The sequence below is a fragment of the Aegilops tauschii genome, chromosome 5, assembly GCF_002575655.3.
Source record: "Aegilops tauschii subsp. strangulata cultivar AL8/78 chromosome 5, Aet v6.0, whole genome shotgun sequence".
In the NCBI taxonomy this organism is placed as follows: Eukaryota; Viridiplantae; Streptophyta; class Magnoliopsida; order Poales; family Poaceae; genus Aegilops; species Aegilops tauschii.
Window position 1 is genome coordinate 428784133 of NC_053039.3, and position 21682 is coordinate 428805814.

At 46.7% G+C, this 21682-nt stretch overlaps 1 protein-coding gene across 1 annotated transcript; it reads left to right on the forward strand.

Annotated features, from left to right (window-relative positions):
• The first annotated feature begins 15692 nt into the window (after positions 1-15692).
• On the forward strand, positions 15693-18736 carry LOC109743096 (probable 6-phosphogluconolactonase 4, chloroplastic). Its single transcript, XM_020302183.4, has 3 exons — positions 15693-16187; positions 16288-16423; positions 17874-18736. Exons 1-3 carry the CDS (start codon positions 15826-15828, stop codon positions 18345-18347), a joined length of 972 nt encoding a protein of 323 aa, XP_020157772.3. The 5' UTR covers positions 15693-15825; the 3' UTR covers positions 18348-18736.
• The last annotated feature ends 2946 nt before the right edge of the window (positions 18737-21682 follow it).

Genomic DNA, 21682 nt, shown 5'->3' on the forward strand with positions numbered 1-21682 from the left:
TTATAAGCTCTCACGGTCAACGAAGGATAAACCTTCTCCCGGAAAGACCCGATCAGTCTCAGAATCCTGGTTTACAAGACATTTCGACAATGGTAAAACAAGACCAGCAAAGCCGCCCGATGTGCCGACAAATCCCGATAGGAGCTGCACATATCTCGTTCTCAGGGCACACCGGATAAGTCTAGCTACGAGTAAAACCAGACCTCGAGTTTCCCCGAGGTGGCCCCGCAGGCTGCTCGGTTCGGACCAACACTCGAAGGAGCACTGGCCCGGGGGGGTCTAAAATAAAGATGACCCTTGAGTCTGCAGAACCCAAGGGAAAAGGGGATAGGTGGTAGCAAAAGGTAAAACCAAGGTTGGGCCTTGCTGGAGGAGTTTTATTCAAAGCGAACTGTCAAGGGGGTCCCATAAATCACCCAACCGCGTAAGGAACGCAAAATCAAGGAACATAACACCGGTATGACGGAAACTAGGGTGGCAAGAGTGGAACAAAACACCAGGCATAAGGCCGAGCCTTCCACCCTTTACCAAGTATATAGATGCATTAATTAAATAAGAGATATTGTGATATCCCAACATAAACATAATCCAACATGGAGCAATCTTCATCTTCACCTGCAACTAGCAACGCTATAAGAAGGGGATGAGCAAAGCGGTAACATAGCCAAACAACGGTTTGCTAGGAAGGGTGAAAAGGTTAGGGGCTGACATGGCAGTATGGGAGGCATGATATAGCAAGTGGTAGGTAGCGCAGCATGGCAATAGAACGAGCAACTAGCAAAGCAAAGATAGAAGTGATTTCGAGGGGTGGTCATCTTGCCTGAGATCCCGCAAGGAAGAAGAACGAGTCCATGAAGAAGACAAACGGATGTAGTCGAACGAATCCTCACAACCCCGGAACGAAACCGAAGCTAACGAGAGAAGCAACCCGGAAAGAAACAAACAACATAGTAAACAACCATCACAGAAACATGGCATGATGCACAATCAAGTATGATGCATGTCCGGTTTAATGAGGCATGGCATGGCAAAGTGCAACAGACAACACTACAAATTAAGCGGAGCTCAATATGCAACGAGTTGCATATTGACGAAACACCACATCAATTATTTAGTTCTCTCTCATTTACGGACCCAACAATATTAAATGTTATTAACCATGGCAAGAGGTGAAGCATATGGAAACTACCTATTTTAGGCAATTTAAATGAGGCCGGAACAACAAACAACAATTCCGGAAAAACCTCATATGCATATATTGAATTTGGTACTGTTCTGCCCTAAACACAATTTTAATGTTGTTAAACAGCAAAATGAAATGCACCATGTTAATCTATGCATTTTTCTACCCCATTTACATATAAAGTTTATTTAAATCCGAGCTACGGTTATTTAGTTATGAAATAAATCATTTTAACATGGCATTTATGCAAATTTAAACAAACATCATTTTAAACATTTTAAACATGGATGAGAGTGGCATATTATTAAACTACACAAATTTCTGAGCATTTTACATGTTAAAATCATTTTAATCCGATGCATGGTTTGTGAGATATTAAATGCATGAACATGGAGGGTCAATCTGTAAATATGCAGTTTTTGGATAATTAGACAAATTTGCAGCAACGGAAAAAAAAACACTGCGGGCCTAATCTGGCTGGCCCACTGGTGCACAGGAGCGGGCACTGGACGCTGCTCACCATGGGCTGAGGCCCGGTCGATGGAGGAGGCCCAAGAGGGGCGCATGCAGGCCGGCTGGAGGGAAGGCTGAGGTGGGCGCTGGACCTTGCTGGCGCTGGAAATGGCCCAGACGCGCGAGGCGGGGAGGCTACGGGCGCGTCGCCCTCTGTTCGACAGAAAACAGAGGAGCAGCGGCGCTGGAGCTCGCGACGATGGCTCGCACGGGACTCCGGCGAGACGGAGAGGCAGGGGACAGACACGGGAAAGTGAGGGAGGCCCGGATCCTCCAGATCCGGTGGCGCTTGGCTTGTGGAGGCCGGCGGCGAGCTACAAGGCCATGGAAGCTGCTGTTGCCTGAAGAAAAAGACAGAGAAATTCATAGGGGAAACCAGGTAAGAAGAGAGACCGCAGCGAGATGGCAGGGGTGCGACGGCCTGAGGAGAACCTACGGTTCGGCAGCGAGGAGGCCAGGAAAAGAGCGGGTCCGGCGGCATCGGATCAAGGCAGAGATGAAGTGGGGCGGCCGCGCGGACGGACGGCAGCAGAGGCAGGAGCTCCATGGGCGGCGGCGCTGGGTTGCTGCGGAGGAAGGCGGCTGTTGGCGGCCGATCTGGAGCAGGGACGCAGAGGCGGACGACGGGGATGGCCGTCAGCGACGAACCCCAAGGGCGGCGGTGTTGCATTTTCTCCATGGCCTCAACATGGTTCCCTGTGAGAGAGAGGCAGAGGCATGAGAGAGAGAGCGGGGGCATGACGGGGAGGAGGAGGCGCAAGAGAAGGCAAGGTCAGGGGCTCATCTGAGGCGGCGACGGCGAGGTTGTTGTTGCTGCTGCTAGGACGGCAGGGGCATGGGCGCTCGTGCTCGTGGAGGCAGGGGAGCTTGGAGCCTCGGGCCTGGATCGAGGGATCGGCGCTGGATCGATGGATGGGATGGGTGGAGCTGCTGGCTAGATGGGTGGATCGAAGAGAGGCCAGGGTTGGCCCGACGGGGAATTCCAAGGAGAGGAGGCAGGTGGATCGGGATGGATCCCGAGGAAGATGGTGAGTGGCGGCGGGGGAGGACAAACCTCCTAGATTTTAGGGTTTGGTCTCAGATTAGACTAGGGGTGGACTATTTAAATAGGTAGGAGATTAGGGGAGGGATTACTCGGTCCGTCCGATCGTAATCGGGCGGTCGAGAAAATTAGATAGGGAGTCAAAATAAGAAAATAGAGATGTTTTGTAGATGTTAGGGGATGATCCGGACCCAACGGTCACAACAGTCCGGGTCGGGTTCGGGGAAGTTTTCGGACGCACGCCAGAGGGGGTCGGTGGTTGTGCAGAGAGGGTCAAACGGTCAGACAAGAGAGAAGCGAAAACCCGATTGGTCTGGAACGGCCAACGCAGGCAAGGCGATCCAAAGGAAGGTGATGAAGGCAAAGGGAGAAACGTCAACGACGAGCGAATGCAAGTTTTAGAACATGACGGCAACAAAGTGCCGATGTAATGCAAATGATGCGATGATGAATGCAACACACAAATAAAACACACGCCGAACACGAAATATATGGAAGGCGTCTGGAGCGTCGGTCTCGGGGCGTTACAGACTGCCACCATACTTTTCTTCAGTGTCAAGCACTTTGTTCCATCTACTATTGAGCGTATTCTGCGCGGCCTTAAGCCTTTGCTTCTGCTTCTTCAGACTCCTCGCGGTGGCAATAAGCCTTCTACGGAGGTTCTCTTGTTCCAGGTGCCTTTCCGGGATGATGTGTGCGTCGTCGTCCGGACTGTTTTCCTCTCCGGAGAGAGGTTGGTGATCTTTATCCTCGGCGTCGACGTGATCGGACAGTGGCTCCGTACTATGTTCACCGTTCTCTAGTTCATCCTGCTCTATCACTGGGTCAATGTGGTCGTCGCTTCCTCTGGAGTCGACCGGGGTGTTATTTTTTCTTGTGCTGTTATAGCTGTTTTTGCCGAGGCGGGATTTGGAGCGGCGCCTGCGCCGTCGCTTTGGTTGCTTCTCGAGGGAGCTATCCTTCGCTGCATCCTTCCGTTCCTCGCCATTGTTTTCTTTGGAGGTGTCCACCATGTATATGTCATACGATGAGGTGGCAGTCCAGCGCCCTGTGGGCGGTGGTTCTTGTTCGTCTCCTGCATCGCCGTCCATACCATCGATGTCTTCGGAGCCGAAGTCGAGCATGTCGGTTAAATCGTCGACAGTGGCTACTAAGTGGGTGGTGGGTGGGGAGCGAATTTCTTCGTCGTCCGCATCCCATTCTAGCCGGACATAGTTCGGCCAAGGGTCTCCTGACAGGGAGAGAGACCTCAACGAGTTTAGCACGTCGCCAAAGGGCAAGTGCTGAAAGATATCCGCGGAGGTGAACTCCATGATCGGTGCCCAATCGGATTCGATAGGTACGGACGTAGGCGGCTCGGAGTCCATGGCCCGGGATGAATCCAACGGTTCGGCAACACGGGTCTCGGAGGAGGTGAAGTCAGTATTCGGCTCTATCGCCGCTGAGTGTGCGGTCTTCGTGGCGGGGTCCACCCACCCGTCCTCGGATGGCGCAATTTGTTCCGGATTGAGGGCCGGAATAGTTGCAAGTGTGATCTCCCGAACACTATCCGACGGCAGAGCTAAATCATGCTCGTCGTGATTGTGTGGTGCACCTGACATGGGCTCGAATCCGTCGAAGATCAAGTCTCCGCGGATGTCGGCAGTATAGTTCAAGTTTCCAAACCTGACCTGATGGCCAGGGGCGTAGCTCTCGATCTGCTCCAGATGGCCAAGCGAATTGGCACGCAGTACGAAGCCGCCGAATATGAAGATTTGTCCGGGGAGGAAAACCTCACCCTGGACCGCATCGTTGCCGATGATCGAAGGAGCCATCAAGCCTTATGGTGACGGCACAGTGGAACTCTCAATGAAAGCACCAATGTCGGTGTCAAAACCGGCGGATCTCAGGTAGGGGGTCCCGAACTGTGCGTCTAAGGCGGATGGTAACAGGAGGCGGGGGACACAATGTTTACCCAGGTTCGGGCCCTCTCGATGGAGGTAATACCCTACTTCCTGCTTGATTGATCTTGACAATATGAGTATTACAAGAGTTGATCTACCACGAGATCGTAGAGGCTAAACCCAAGAAGCTAGCCTATGGTATGATTGTTGTTGTTGTCCTACGGACTAAAACCCTCCGGTTTATATAGACACCGGTGGGGGCTAGGGTTACACAGAGTCGGTTACAAGGGAGGAGATCTACCTATCCGTATTGCCAAGCTTGCCTTCCACGCCAAGGAGAATCCCATCCGGACACGGGACGAAGTCTTGAGTCTTGTATCTTCATAGTCCAATAGTCCGGCAGAAGTATATAGTCCGGCTGTCCGAGGACCCCCTAATCCAGGACTCCCTCAGCCACCCCTCCTCTTCTCCCACTAAGGCCCATGAGGCCCAATATACTCCCCGGGGGGTTCCGGTAACCCCCCGGTACTCCGGTATATGTCTGAAACCTCCCGAAACACTTCTGGTGTTCGAGCATAGTCGTCCAATATATCGATCTTTATGTCTCGACCATTTCGAGACTCCTCGTCATGTCCGTGATCATATCCAGGACTCCGAACTACCTTTGGTACATCAAAACACAAAAACTCATAATACCGAACATTAAGCGTGCGGACCTATGGGTTCGAGAACTATGTAGACATGACCGAGACATGTCTCCGGTCAATAACCAATAGCCGAACCTGGATATTCATATTGGCTCCTACATATTCTACGAAGATCTTTATCAGTCAAACCGCATAACAACATACGTTGTTCCCTTTGTCATCGGTATGTTACTTGCCCGAGATTCGATCGTCGGTATCTCAATACCTAGTTCAATCTCGTTACCGGCAAGTCTCTTTACTCGTTCCGTAATACATCATCCCGCAACTAACTCATTAGTTGCATTGCTTGCAAGGCTTATAGTGATGTGTATTACCGAGAGGGCCCAGAGATACCTCTCCAACAATCGGAGTGACAAATCCTAATCTCGATCTATGCCAACCCAACAAGTACCTTCGGAGACACTTGTAGAGCACCTTTATAATCACCCAGTTACGTTGTGACGTTTGGTAGCACACAAAGTGTTCCTCCGGTATTCGGGAGTTGCATAATCTCATAGTCATAGGAACATGTATAAGTCATGAAGAAAGCAATATCAATATACTAAACGATCAAATGCTAAGCTAACGGAATGGGTCAAGTCAATCACATCATTCTCTAATGATGTGATCCCGTTAATCAAATGACAACTCATGTCTATGGCTAGGAAACTTAACCATCTTTGATTCAACGAGCTAGTCAAGTAGAGGTATACTAGTGACACTTAGTTTGTCTATATATTCACACATGTACTAAGTTTCCGGTTAATACAATTCTAGCATGAATAATAAACATTTATCATGATATAAGGAAATATAAATAACAACTTTATTATCACTACGATCGAGATCCAACAAACCATTTTCATTGGGTGTATGACCATAGAAGGTTTTATTCACGTAAACAGAATAACAATTATTCTTTGACTTAAATGAATAACCGTATTGCAATAAACATGATCAAATCATATTCATGCTCAACGCAAACACCAAATAACATTTATTTAGGTTCAACACTAATCCCGAAAGTATAGAGAGTGTGCGATGATGATCATATCAATCTTGGAACCACTTCCAACACACATCGTCACTTCACCCATAACTAGTCTATGTTCATTCTACAACTCCCGTTTTGAGTTACTAATCTTAGCAACTGAACTAGTATCAAATACTGAGGGGTTGCTATAAACACTAGTAAAGTACACATCAATAAGAAGTATATCAAATATACCTTTGTTCACTTTGCCATCCTTCTTATCCGCCAAATACTTGGGGCAGTTCTGCTTCCAGTGACCAGTCCCTTTGCAGTAGAAGCACTTAGTCTCAGGCTTAGGTCCAGACTTGGGCTTCTTCACTTGAGCAGCAACTTGCTTGCCGTTCTTTTTGAAGTTCACCTTCTTCCCTTTGCCCATTTCTTGAAACTAGTGGTCTTGTCAACCATCAACACTTGATGCTTTTCTTAATTTCTACCTTCGTCGATTTCAGCATCACGAAGAGCTTGGGAACCGTTTCCGTTATCCCTTGCATATTATAGTTCATCACGAAGTTCTAGTAACTTGGTGATAGTGACTAGAGAACTCTATCAATCACTATCTTATCTGGAAGATTAACTCCCACTTGATTCAAGTGATTGTAGTACTCAGACATTCTGAGCACATGCTCACTAGCTGAGCTATTCTCCTCCATTTTGTAGGCAAAGTGCTTGTCAAAGGTCTCATACCTTTCGACATGGGCATGAGTCTGAAATACTAATTTCAACTCTTGGAACATCTTATATGCTCCGTGGCGTTCAAAATGTCTTTGAAGCCCCGATTCTAAGCCGTAAAGCATGGTGCACTAAACTATCAAGTAGTCATCATATCGAGCTTGCCAAACGCTCATAACGTCTGCATCTGCTCCTGCAATCGGTCTGTCACCTAGCGGTGCATCAAGGACATAATTCTTCTGTGCAGCAATGAGGATAATCCTCAGATCACGGATCCAATACGCATCATTGCTACTAACATCTTTCAACTTAGTTTTCTCTAGGAACATATCAAAAATAAAACAGGGGAGCTAAACGCGAGCTATTGATCTACAACATAGATATGCTAATACTACCAGGACTAAGTTTATGATAAATTTAAAGTTCAATTAATCATATTACTTAAGAACTCCCACTTAGATAGACATCCCTCTAGTCATCTAAATGATCACGTGATCCAAATCAACTAAACCATGTCCGATCATCACGTGAGATGGAGTAGTTTTCAATGGTGAACATCACTATGTTGATCATATCTACTATATGATTCACGCTCGACCTTTCGGTCTCCAGTGTTCCGAGGCCATATCTGCATATGCTAGGCTCGTCAAGTCTAACCCGAGTATTCTGCGTGTGCAAAACTGGCTTGCACCCGTTGTATGTGAACGTAGAGCTTATCACGCCCGATCATCACGTGGTGTCTCGGCACGAAGAACTGTCGCAACGGTGCATACTCAAGGAGAACACTTGTACCTTGAAATTTTAGTAAGGGATCGTCTTATAAAGCTACCGCCGAACTAAGCAAAATAAGATGTATAAAAGATAAACATCACATGCAATCAAAATATGTGACATGATATGGCCATCATCATCTTGTGCTTTTGATCTCCATCTCCAAAGTACTGTCATGGTCTCCATTGTCACCGGCATGACACCATGATCTCCATCATCTTGATCTTTTATCAACGTGTCGTCACATGATCGTCTCACCAGCTATTGCTTTTGCAACTATTGCTATCGCATAGCGATAAAGTAAAGCAATTACATGGCACTTGCATCTTATGCAATAAAGAGACAACCATAAGGCTCCTGCCAGCTGCCAATAACTTTAACAAAACATGATCATCTCGTACAACAATTTATATCTCATCATGTCTTGACCATATCACATCACAACATGCCCTGCAAAAACAAGTTAGACGTCCTCTACTTTGTTGTTGCAAGTTTTACGTGGCTGCTACGGGCTGAGCAAGAACAGTTCTTACCTACGCATCAAAACCACAACGATTTTTCATCAAGTATGTGTTGTTTTAACCTTCAACAAGGACCGGGCGTAGCCACACTCGATTCAACTAAAGTTGGAGAAACTGACACTCGCCAGTCACCTGTGTGTGAAGCACGTCGGTAGAACCAGTCTCGCGTAAGCGTACGCGTAATGTCGGTCCGGGCCGCTTATCCAACAATACCGCCGAATCAAAGTATGACATGCTGGTAAGCAGTATGACTAGTATCACCCACAACTCACTTGTGTTCTACTCGTGCATATAACATCTACGCATAAACCTGGCTCGGATGCCACTGTTGGGGAACGTAGTAATTTCAAAAAAATTCCTACGCACACGCAAGATCATGGTGATGTATAGCAACGAGATGGGAGAGTGTCGTCCACGTACCCTTGTAGACCGTAAGCGGAAGCGTTATGAGAACGCGGTTGATGTAGTCGTACGTCTTCACGATCCGACCGATCCAAGTACCGAGCGCACGGCACCTCCGAGTTCAGCACACGTTCAGCTCGGTGACGTCCCACGAACTCATGATCCAGCAGAGCTTCGCGGGAGAGTTCCGTCAGCACGACAGCATGATGATGGTGATGATGATGCTACCGACGCAGGGCTTCGCCTAAGCACCGCTACGATATGACCGAGGTGGATTATGGTGGGGGGGGCACCGCACACGGCTAAAAGATCAACTGATCCACTTGTGTCTCCAAGGGGTGCCCCCTCCCCGTATATAAAGGAGTGGAGGACGGGGAGGGGGCCGGCCTCCTATGGCGCGCCCCATGAGGAGTCCTACTCCCATCGGGAGTAGGACTCCCCCCTTCCAAGTAGGAGTAGGAGAGGGGAAGGAAGGGAGAGAAGGAGAGAAGGAAAGGGGGCGCCCCCCCCTCCTTGTCCAATTCAGACTAGAAGGGGAGGGGGGGCGCGGCTACCCTGGCCGCCCCTCCTCTTCTCCCACTAAGGCCCATTAGGCCCAATATACTCCCCGGGGGGTTCCGGTAACCCCCCGGTACTCCGGTATATGTCTGAAACCTCCCGAAACACTTTCGGTGTCCGAACATAGTCGTCCAATATATCAATGTTTACGTCTCGACCATTTTGAGACTCCTCGTCATGTCCGTGATCATATCCGGGACTCCGAACTACCTTTGGTACATCAAAACACAAAAACTCATAATACCGATCGTCACCGAACGTTAAGCGTGCAGACCCTACGGGTTCGAGAACTATGTAGACATGACCGAGACACGTCTCCGGTCAATAACCAATAGCGGAACCTGGATGTTCATATTGGCTCCTACATATTCTACGAAGATCTTTATTGGTCAAACCGCATAACAACATACGTTGTTCCCTTTGTCATCGGTATGTTACTTGCCCGAGATTCGATCGTCGGTATCTCAATACCTAGTTCAATCTCGTTACCGGCAAGTCTCTTTACTCGTTCCGTAATACATCATCCTGCAACTAACTCATTAGTTGCATTGCTTGCAAGGCTTATAGTGATGTGTATTACCGTGAGGGCCCAGAGATACCTCTCCGACAATCGGAGTGACAAATCCTAATCTCGATCTATGCCAACCCAACAAGTACCTTCGGAGACACCTGTAGAGCACCTTTATAATCACCCAGGTACGTTGTGAAGTTTGGTAGCACACAAAGTGTTCCTCCGGTATTCGGGAGTTGCATAATCTCATAGTCATAGGAACATGTATAAGTCATGAAGAAAGCAATAGCAATACTAAACGATCAAATGCTAAGCTAACGGAATGGGTCAAGTCAATCACATCATTCTCTAATGATGTGATCCCGCTAATCAAATGACAACTCATGTCTATGGCTAGGAAACTTAACCATCTTTGATTCAACGAGCTAGTCAAGTAGAGGTATACTAGTGACACTTGGTTTGTCTATATATTCACACATGTACTAAGTTTCCGGTTAATACAATTCTAGCATGAATAATAAACATTTATCATGATATAAGTAAATATAAATAACAACTTTATTATTGCCTCTAGGGCATATTTCCTTCACATGGCACCAAGGTGAAGTGCAACAAGCGAGCAGAGCAACCAGCTACAATGGATAGCATGGGTACCTCCGGCTTCTGGTGTCCTGCTGCCGCCGAGAAGGGGAACCCTATCCCCTTCCGCCAGGATCGAAGACGTCGTCCAGCCAAACTAAGCAATGAGAGCCGCCAACAAAGAGACACCAGCCTGAAGCACGCCGACGCGTGCAACAATATGCTCCATTGCCAGCATCACCTCACACCCGAACAAACCAAACACCCCGAGCGATGCCTCCTAGAAAGGCACGCACACATGGCACCGCCCCATCCAATCCGAGACGAATTTTGGGCTTTCACCCAGGATTGGGGTCGGGGTGGAGGGGAGGGACCTTGGCGGTGCCTCCAAGGAGGACAGTGGTGACCTTGGCCATCACTACCGTCGAGTCAGGCTAGAACCGACCAGACTTTCCCTCGGTCCGTAACCACCTCCACAAGAACCCTCCTGCCACAGGGCCAATGGACGAGGCCACCTGCCGCCAGCCGGTGGGGGCGAGATGGCCGGGGAGAGGAGCTTGAACCTCCAGATCTGATGTAGGGAAGCACGACAATGCGGCCAACTCCCGCCTACGACTCACCATCATCACGGTCAAGCCTCCGACCAGCTTCACCTCTCGCAAGCGTCGCCTGCCGCTAGACGCCACCGCCAGACCTGCCAGTGTTGCCGCCCTAGGGTCCATTGTCCACGCCCAGGGCCGGAGTGATGAGATCCCGTCATCACCATCACCGGCGCCCGCACGGATTTGCCTACTGGTTGTCTCGGGTGGAGGCAAATGAGGGAGGAGGGTGGGAAGGTGGAGGCTGGAGGCAAACCCTAGTCTCCCCCGAGTCGCATGTCGAGGCGACGCGGAGGGCTCTCTCGTTTGGAGTTGACAAGGGAAGCTCAGGAAGCTAGTTTGAGAGAAGTTTCTTTTCCACGAACAAGAAATGTAGATGGGGCTGCCCAGAGAAACTAAACAAGTGCCGAGTTCCTTTTTGCTTCAGCTACCAGGAACTAAAATCCGGGTGATGTGCATGCGGATCATGTACACCACATCATCAACTTTCGCGGGGCTTTCGACTGAGTTCACACTATCCCTTATGACCACCAGTCTCAAAACAATGTGTGCCCATAAAAAAATCCGATGTATCTAGGGCTAGGGGAGAATGGAACTTGCTTTTTGGATTTGGACACTCTAGTCGTTCTCATATGCCATCTAGTTCAAGGTGATTCAAAGCTTATGAGAGGCTAATGCGTGCTTCTCCACACTGTTCTTCACTCGTGGGATCATCTTTTTTCCCTAGAAGGTTAGTTGTTTCGTATTAGTTTTATCTGGGTTTTAATTATGTTCTAGTTTTTTTCGTTCGTATATTGTGCTAGGATGCGGTATTTGTGTTGACAGGAGAGTGGAGTTGTTTAGTGTGTGGTTGTGGTGTACTTACACATTTCAGCCTCGGGGTTAGCCGGTGGTCGTTGTGTGAGCCCCTTGTGAGGGACGCAGAGTTTCTGATATCGAGATCAAATGCTCCTAGATGAACAACAAATTTGAAAGAAAAAAAACTGAATTTTTTGGGCAAACTTTAAGGAATGTTTGGACTGCATGCATAAATTCATCACGAAATCACATTGGTGGGAGGCGTGATACAAAAACAAAATCAATGCTCTGAAAAGGTTACTTTTAAACACATTTTGGAGCTTTGATTTTATTTTTTACTACGACTTCCACCAATATGATGTCGTGATGAAACTTTGTATTCACTTCAAACATTTCTTAAAGTTTGTCACAAAAAAATCATTTTTTTTATTTTTTTCTGATTTTACTGTTCACACCAGGAGCACTTGAGCTCAAGATTAGAAAGGTAATTTCGCCGTGTGAGCTCCTATTCACGTTAAAATCGTGGAACTGCTACTATAATGTTCACATGAGCCGACCTACGAAGCTCCCGCTCGCTCAGCTCATCTCCCTGCCCCACTCGCTCGCTCCGCTGCTATCTTGTAAAAAGCTGGCAATCTCTTTTTAAGATCGTTAACTAAAAGTGTGTCATGGATTTTAAATACTCTTGGATTTTTAAAATGTTACAAAATTTAAAAACCATGTTTTTTAAAGAATGTTCTAGATTTAAAAAATGTTCATTGATATTTAAAATATTCAAAAAAATTACAAAGCTCAAAAACTTAAAATATGTTTGTGAGCTTTAAAAATGTTAGTGAATTTTAAAAATGTTTGAGGATTTTTTTTAGAAAATCAGATTTAAAAAATGTTTAGAGATTTTAATTGATATTCATGACTTGAGATATGTAAATTAAGATTTAAAAGAGAAGAAAAGCCGAAAAAAGAAAAAAAAGAAAATTATAAAAAAAAGAAACAAACAGAAACCTCAACCGACAACACACACCCTTACAAGCGGCCCCCAGCAACCTCACAGCCCCCGACACACCAGGAGGCTTCAAATGTAGGAAGCTTAGTATCTTAAAAGATTTACTTCCTTACACCTAAGGAAAGGTGGACTCCATCCTCGTTAAAAAGACCAGATATTAGACATATCAGATTAATTTTGCATACCTCGGCGTAAAATGCTTCAATACATAGGAAGGATGTTGTGAGCGATGCACCATGGATATGTCAGCACTTTCGCCGGACAGGGGCGCCCCAAATCTCACCCGAACTAAGGTGATTACCAAAATGATGCCATATTGCTTTCTCGCCACATCCACTTCATTTCTCATTTTGGAGAAGCATAGGAATCAAGCACACACTGAAGGCTACTGGTGAGACTCACAACGGTGATAGCTCAACCATCATTAGGTTGGGCAAAGATCATGGTGGGTTTGAATGGACCAACCGACTTGGTTCGCCACTAGCACACTATTCTCATCGCCGGCAACCATGTTTGGCCTCGAGATATTTTGTAATTTTTTTGAGATTGCTCATCACGCTTGCCCCAAGATTGCAGAAGAAGATAATGCTCTAGTTGATACGGTATGAATAGTCTAAAAAAAGACAAAAGACAAAATTTCACACCCTATTCATAGTTGGCCTTTGTATTTTTTGTTTCTTTGCTATGTGTAGATCAAATTTAAATTCAAAATTTTATGGGAGTGTAAACATACTTGTGTCTGAAGAAACTAAACAAGTATTGAGTTCTATTTGCTTCAACTGCTAGGACCTAGAAATCCCTTTTAGAAGTTAAAAATGGCTGACGAATCATGTAGAACACATCATCAATTTTTAGGGGGTCTCTGCGACGAGTTCGCCTTGTCCCTTATGACCACCAACCTCAAAGCAACGCTATGCTCATAATTCTTTTTGGTGTATCCAGAGTTAGGAGGGGGTGATTCTCATATGCCATTTGGTTCATGGTAGTTTAGAAGCTTCTTTAGTTCCTTGCACCCGAGGAAAAGGTGGACTCCATCCTCATTACAACGACCACATATTTGATATACCTGATTAGTTTTTATACCTCGGTGTAAAATTCTCCAACAAATAGAAAGGATGTTGTGAGCAATGTGCCACACATATGACCGCACTTTCAACACGGGCACTCCAAATCTCATTCACACTAAAGTGATAACCTTAATGATGTCGCATTGCTTTCTCATGCACTATTTTCTTGGTACATTATGTAGGGCAACTTGACAATGAACCTTCCCTTTATTTCAAAGTGCTTTGTCCACTCATGCTCCATATATTCCTTGAGAGGTATAGTCAGGATCAAGTTTTGTCATGTGCCTATAACCTTTTGTGTACGAGCTATGTGTCCCACCTCAAATTGTAACACACGGTGTTATTGGTTGGCACAACCATAACCGGGGCAGCCGATGCTCATCCCCAGTTTTCACCGTTGCACCATCTCCGACTCGCTTATTGACCCCCCCCCCCTAACAAATCAATCACCTTCAAAATGATATGGCGAGTGTGGGACATATCTTCCTTTGGTTGTGGTTCCAGAACATCTCTATCTGGGTAATACTTAGCTTTCACAACTCATGCACAGAAGAAGGGATGATTTCTAAGTAAGTGACAACCTTGTTTTTCCAATATGGCCATACTAAAGGCATACAAATCCTTATATCCAAGCCCATTGTCCTTTTCTCGTTGTGTTAACTTACTCCAACTCAACTAGTGGAATTTGTTCTAACTCCCTTGATGTGCCCAAAAATTACCTATCAATCATACTCCCCATCTGTTTGCACATGCCCTAATCAGGTTTCTTTACCAGCTTTAGAAGAAGTCTTCTTGTACAACCATGAATTGTTGCCTAAATCTGATCCTTCAAACAACCAGCAGTCTAGCTCGTGGAATTTGCCACATAGACAAGCAATACCAAATATTTCTCGTTTCTTAATTCCCCATTTAAACCTAATTGTTGCAACTGCATCCCCCCCCCCCCCCCACCTACGTACTTGCTAAACATGATAGATAGGTTATCCACATTCACTATTTGTCCCAAGCAAACCTCGCAGAGTTAGAATATTTTGTCGGTGATACATACTATCTTCATTGACTTTAAGAAGAATTTTATTTGAGGATAAATGACTTTAAGAAGAATTTCATTTGAGAATAAAGGAGAGGTTTGATGGAGATCGTGGATAATGTACGTCTGGCGGTTGGGCGTTGGCATCCCCCTAGTTATTATTGTGACGCATTGAGCCAATGGCAAGGAAGATACACAAGTTCGAAAAGTTTATTGAATGATGCATTTGGTGGTACCATGTTACCGTTTTTTATTATGTTGTCGCGTAATAAAACTGGCATTAACTTTTGGTGGTAACTTTGCTCATTGAATTCTGGGCATATCATTCTTTATAAAAGCTTGAGGGCATTTATCCCTTGGATAAAATAGAAGCTAAGCATGTTCTCTACAACAACTTTTAGTTAAGGATTGCTTGGAACAGAAAAATTCCATAGGAATGAATCTGTGAAATGTTCCCAAGGCGACCTTTTGTTTGTTGATTAACTTTATAAATAACTATAGGAATTCTGCCATTTCTCTACCATTTGGGGGGGATTATTAACATCTGCACAAACATTATGTTTTCATTCCTTGTATTGTCTATCCTACGTTCGAAACAAGCCATGAATGAATGTATGTATGCATGTTTTTTTGGTTGAATATATGTATGTTGTTTGGTGCCAAAACTAGCCTTGCCAAAAAAAAATCGCCCATCATATATTTTGAATCTGTTTTTGATCTTTTGCCAAAAAAACATAATTTTCAATGAGTACCCATCTACTCCTATTTCTCTTGCAAATTCTTGGCAAAATAATTGGCCCAGGTGTGGGCAAAATAACGGGGAATTTGGAACATTTTGAGGAGTGCTGGGCGCACTTTCTTCGCCTGGCTTTCTCCGCAGGCCGGCCGTCTATCAGGATCTCAACGGTACAAAACGCGGCGAGCCTCACCATCCACCTGTCGCCTCCGCCACCAGCCCCACACCCCGCATATAACACATGTCCACCTCCATGACCGTCTCCGTCTCCGCCGCCGCATCTTCCTCCCTGCCTCCCCTCTTCCCCCGCCGCCGCTCGCCGCCGGCGTCCCTCGTCCCGGTCCGGAGCCTCCGGTCCCGCCCCCGCCCCCGCCCCCGCCTCCTCTCCTCCGCGCGCACGACCCCCGTCCTCCTCCCCGCCGCCGCGATGGCCGCCCCGGCCCCCGCCGCCTCCTCGAAGAGGGACCTGCTCATCTTCGACGCCGAGGAGAACCTCGCGGTGGCCCTGGCCAAGTACACGGCGGATATTTCCGCCAAGTTCGCCGCCGAGAGGGGCGCCGTCACCGTCGTGCTCTCCGGCGGATCCCTCATCTACGCCCTCAGGTTTGTTCCCGCCCGTCCTCCCCGGAGATCGCTCGTTCTCTGGCTGCTCGGGGGCTCCCGGATCGCGTGAGGATCCCTGATTTCTTTTTTGGTCTGGCAGGAAGCTGACGGAGGCGCCGTACCTGGAGACGGTTGACTGGAGCAAGTGGCATGTGTTCTGGGTAGACGAGAGGGTCGTGCCCAAGGACCATGAGGATAGCAACTACAAGCTCGCCCTCGATGGGTTCCTCTCCAAGGTATTCCCCACGGGTTCTTCCTAGATTTACCCTGCAACTGCCGGTTCTCTACCCATTTAGGCCTTTCCCATGGTAAGGCAGGACATTATGAGGATATAATTTTCTTTGCTTGAAATTGATGGGGAGTTATGGAGGAACAGGATTATGGCAATGCCTGGATTTGCTAACAGGTCATATAGCTTCACCATGTTAACCTCTGAATAAATTTGGGGCTGTTTGAGTGTATCCATGCCTAGTAAGAAATTCGACAAATATATTTGTGAAAGCATATGGCCTCTCTCCTCCACACCGTGCATTTCTATATAATCATGCGCAGCATATCTGGCTACAAAAAGTCATAATTAAACCCGTGTTATCAATTTATTGTACAAATTGTAGCGGTGCTCATAATCATTTACATGTATGGCTTCATGTCATATTTATGTTAACTTCAGTTGGAAATCATGTAAACAGTGTACAGATAACATGTGATTCTGGCAAGATATGATCTTACATAAGTTCAGTAACATTTGGGAAGTTTAACCCTGTAAATCTGTAGCTTTTTCAAATGATACAACTTTCATTTTCTGCAAGAAATTTAGTTAAGAGTCCTGTAGATAGTGTAGACCGCCTCACTTGAATGTATGGTAGCAACTCCCAGTTTCCACCTATTTAGGTCTTTCCTTTAGTAAGTTAGGGCATTTGGAAGACATAATTTGTGGCTTCCAGTGACGGGAAGTTGTAAAAAAATAAGATTATAGTAATGCTTGGATTTGGTAACAGGCTATTTAGCTTCACCATGTTAACTTTGGATAAATTTGGAGCTATTTCTGAGTGTATCCATGCCTTATAAGAAAATTGGTCAGTGCATCCATGTATGGCGTAACGCCATATTTATGTTAGCTTCAGTTGTAAATCATCTAGACAGCCGCGCAGATAACATGTGATTTTGGCAAAATATGGTTTTACATAAGTTCAGTTATGTGGCCTGGTAAAACATTTGCAGAGATGAGTCCTGTAAATCTGTAGCTTTTTCAAGATACAACGTTCATTTTCTGTTTCAAGTTTAGTTAGGGCATCTCCAATGGGAGACGCTAGCAGCGGCGCTTATGATGGAAAAAATAAATATCCCAGTAATCTTGCGCTTCCTCTTCCAACGGCGGACGCTAATAGCGGGTGCTTAGCGATCGCCTGACAAAGCATTTCAACTCACGCGGAGGAAGAAAGAAAAGGCTAGCGCTCACCTCCAGCTTTGGTGTCGACGCCAGGATTTGTCGTTCTTATTGCTGATTGGGCAGGATACTAGTCCTGGTGCTCACTCCGAGCGCCTCGCGTTGTAGGTGCCCTTACAGTTCTTTAGATAGTGACACATTCTTATCTATAATTGTTCCATTCTCATCAGTTTTGTAGCTACATGTAACTTTCTACCTATTGAGAAGTCTTTAACTGGGTCATGTCTTGTACTTTGTAGGTACCAATTCCTGCTGGTCAAGTGTATGCTATCAATGATGCCTTATCTGCTGAAGGAGCGGCAGAGGACTATGAAACTATCTTGAAGCAACTTGTTAAGAATGGCGTCCTTGCAATGTCAAAGACAACTGGGTTTCCCAGGTTTGATCTCCAGCTTCTTGGCATGGGCCCTGACGGTCACATCGCCTCTCTCTTCCCAGGCCATCCTCTTGTTAAAGAGAACAAGAAGTGGGTCACCCACATCTTGGACTCTCCAAAGCCGCCACCACAGAGGATCACATTCACGTTTCCGGTGATCAACTCCTCCGCATATGTCGCCATGGTGGTAACTGGGGCTGGGAAAGCCGGTGCAGTGCAGAAGGCGATTTCTGACAAGAAGACTTCTGATTTGCTCCCTGTTGAAATGGCTATACTTGATGATGGAGAATTCACCTGGTTCACCGACAAGGAGGCGGTGTCGATGCTGCAGAACTAGTGAGTCCCATGGCGATCCAAGGTTTAAGCTCGATCTTAAAATAAAAGTGAATCCGACGGTTGCATTCCTCCCTGGTGGGTTACCTGTAAGGTGAACTTGAGCTTTATGTAGTACTCCCTCTGTTCCATATTAGTTGTCGCTCAAACAGATGTACCTAGCACTGAAATACGTCTAAATACATCCGTTTTAGCGACAACTAGTAATATGGAACGGAGGAAGTATATTATTTCAGAGTAATGTGTTTCAGACACTCCCTCAACTTCCAGCATTTAGTAAATAACATTTGCTGAGGCATTGCCCAACGGGTGCTCAGATTATTTACCAAACTTGTGCTTTTAAATGTTACGGCCCCCGTGATTATGAAATGCAATGTCTGTTGCATTCTGTTACTGTCATGTTCCAAGGTGATTTGTGATCCGAAATTGCTATCCGGACGACTTTATATGCATACAATTCATGTCCGATGTTGTAATCCCACGATTCCCGCTGATGCATATATCTGACCGAATGGTGATTGAGCAGTGTCGTACAAATGTCGTAAAAAAATTGGTGCATATGTCTGACCGAATGGTGACTGAGCAGTGTCGTACAAACGTCGTAAAAAAAATCATCGTGGGCCTAGCACTACTCTTTTGTGATCATGGCAAGCATAGTTTATCTGATGTGTTGCCTATTGAGTCAATATGGTGGAGACTTCACTTGGTTCACTCACTGCAAGTGCAAGGCCAGCACTGGTGTGCCAATGTTGCAGAACAAGTGAAGCTAAATCACCCACAGGGCAGAGGGCCTGCGTTAACTGCATAACTGAAGCTGTCCTGCCTAGATTTTGTTTCTGAAGGGGGGGTCTGACCTGGGACCTGAGTAATTTGTTTCAGGCAACTACCAGTCACTTATTGAGAGAGAAATGTTGGTACAACTATTTTTTATTGAGGCATAAATGTTGGTATAACGGCATTCTCAATTTCTCATTTACTCATTGTTGTTGATTTTTTTTAGACGAACTCATTGTTGTTGATACATTCTCAAAGCACGGCCAGCCAGGGGAGGGGGGGGGGGGGGGGTCAAAGGGCCAAGGCCCACTAAGGCTTGACCAACAACAACAACCGCCAGCGCGGCTTGCAGGCCCTGAGTGGGCCTAGTGATTTGGTCTTGTAACTAGTGATGTGTTTCTTCCAACTCAGAAAAAAGGTGTACACGCTTTTCGAGATTCCCGCCAGATCAATGAAATGTGTATGTGCCTTCTTTTAGAAGTTATGCGCCCTCTATTTAAAGTCGAAGGAAGTAAGATAATAGAGTTTGGTTATTACGAGAAGGCTTGGTGGTCCGTGGAGAAGAGCACCAAATCCGGAGCTCGAAGAAGTTACCGGGTGATACCCCTCTCCTCGACCCCCGCAATTCTTGTAGCCTAATCAACCGGTGCTACCGGAGAGAATATGAGTCTGGTCATGCCTGACGTTTATAAACCTGGAACTTGCTCTTGAGTTTCTTTCTTTGGCATGGAAAAACTCATTCATATGTCATCAATGTATCTTCCGCCCAAGTGACAGCGCCAGGCCCAGGAAGCCTTGGCATAGGACGAGGCCTTATTCTTGACGGCTTCGTCGTCAGTCATGGAGTCCATGCAAGGGAAGTAGTGGAAGTAGAGGCGGACGGAGACGGGGACAGCTCATGAGCAGTCACGTCAGACGCTCCCCAAAAATATTATTGTCGTTCTCCTGGCTAGGATCTTGAACGACAAGGTTTCGGAGGCACCTGCTCTCCCGACCAACTTTGCACACAGTCGTCGAGATGGGATTGCCGGAAGCAGCACGGAGAGAGGAATAGTAGATGACGGCTAGGGTTATGCAAGAGGGAGTGAGTGAACTAGAACTAGGTGACTCCACTGGACAGTGCCTTCTTATATAGTGATTAATTAATTGTTTCTGACCAGCAAAAATAAGCTTCGGCTCGACTTATTCCCTCAACCACAGCGCACGTGTCATGGCGAGCGACGGTGGAGGAGCGTGTGTGTACTGCTCCTCTTTTCAGGCTGCCACTGTCATGTGGTAAAGCAACTCTTATAAAGAGCACACTTACTGGACTAAACTTTCTACCACTTGTCATGCACCTAAATGGGCCTTAAAGATTAATCAGAAATTATTGTCTTATATGAATATGAGCCTAAGCCCGTCTATAATCCAACAGCGCGTTCTTCGAATTTCTTCGATTTGAAATCCCGCGCAACAGAGGATTCGAATGTCTGCTTTCTTGGATTGTTTGTCGGCAGCATGTTCTCGGAAGCCACGGGGGTACGGCGGACACGAAGCGAAGTCGCGTGTGATCTGGCAAGGCCAAACCAACGGACACATCCAGATTGAATGCAGGGAACTGCCAGAATTCAGAATTGAATGCCGAGGAGGAGACGGGCCACGGACGCCCTCGTGGAGCCATGCGGTGGCCGGCCACCGGCCAATCCGGCCGTTTGGCCCGCGTTCGCATCTCTGCATTTCTCCATCCGTCGTCCACATGCACAGACTGCGTCTCGCAGCAATCTCTGAACAAGGATCAGCGCAGTATCTTAAAAAAAATATTTAAAAAATCCTCCTTTCTCTTTAGAGCCTCAGCCAGCAGGTAATGTGGCTCCTTCACATGAGCACGCACCGAATGGCCGAACATGCCTGGGATGCAGGGCACCTCGATGGAGCACGTCCCGGCCTGAGTATCTATATATTCTTATCATTATCACGCATGTGAAGTTCCTTGCGCCCATGCGCCATATTTGTGGATGTGGCCAAGGGAAAGGTTCGTTGAGATTCGGAGGCATCGCATCGGTCTTTGCTCCGGGGGACACGCCGCTCGCCGCTCGCCGCGTGCACGACGAGGAGTGGGAGGAGGAGGAGCCGTGTCGCTGCCGCCGTCCGTCAGTTGGGTTCATGACTTGCTGCCAAAGGAGCACTTCATCCCTTTCGCCTGGCCGTGGTCGGGTTGGAGCAAATTCGAGTGCAATTCCCGCGTTCCTCTTGGAGCATCTACGGTCGGACTAGCCAAATTTGACCCCTCAAATCGTTCATAGACGTGTCCAGTCAGTGTTCGAGTTTGTCTGTTTTGATTCCCTATTTATCCTTTCATACAGTTATGTTCTTCATTTTTTCCCTATATGTTCGGACACATGCATATGATTGGTGAAGAAGAAGAGAGAAAGAATCGCTTTTATAAGACGTTCTAGACAATTAGCTTTGAACTGTTTTGAGCACTGTCTAAACTTTCTAAAATGTCTTATGAAAGTGGATATAGGGGGCTAATAAATCTAGAAAAAAACATGCTTTGGGATGGGTCAAATCTTATGTGGTGGACGC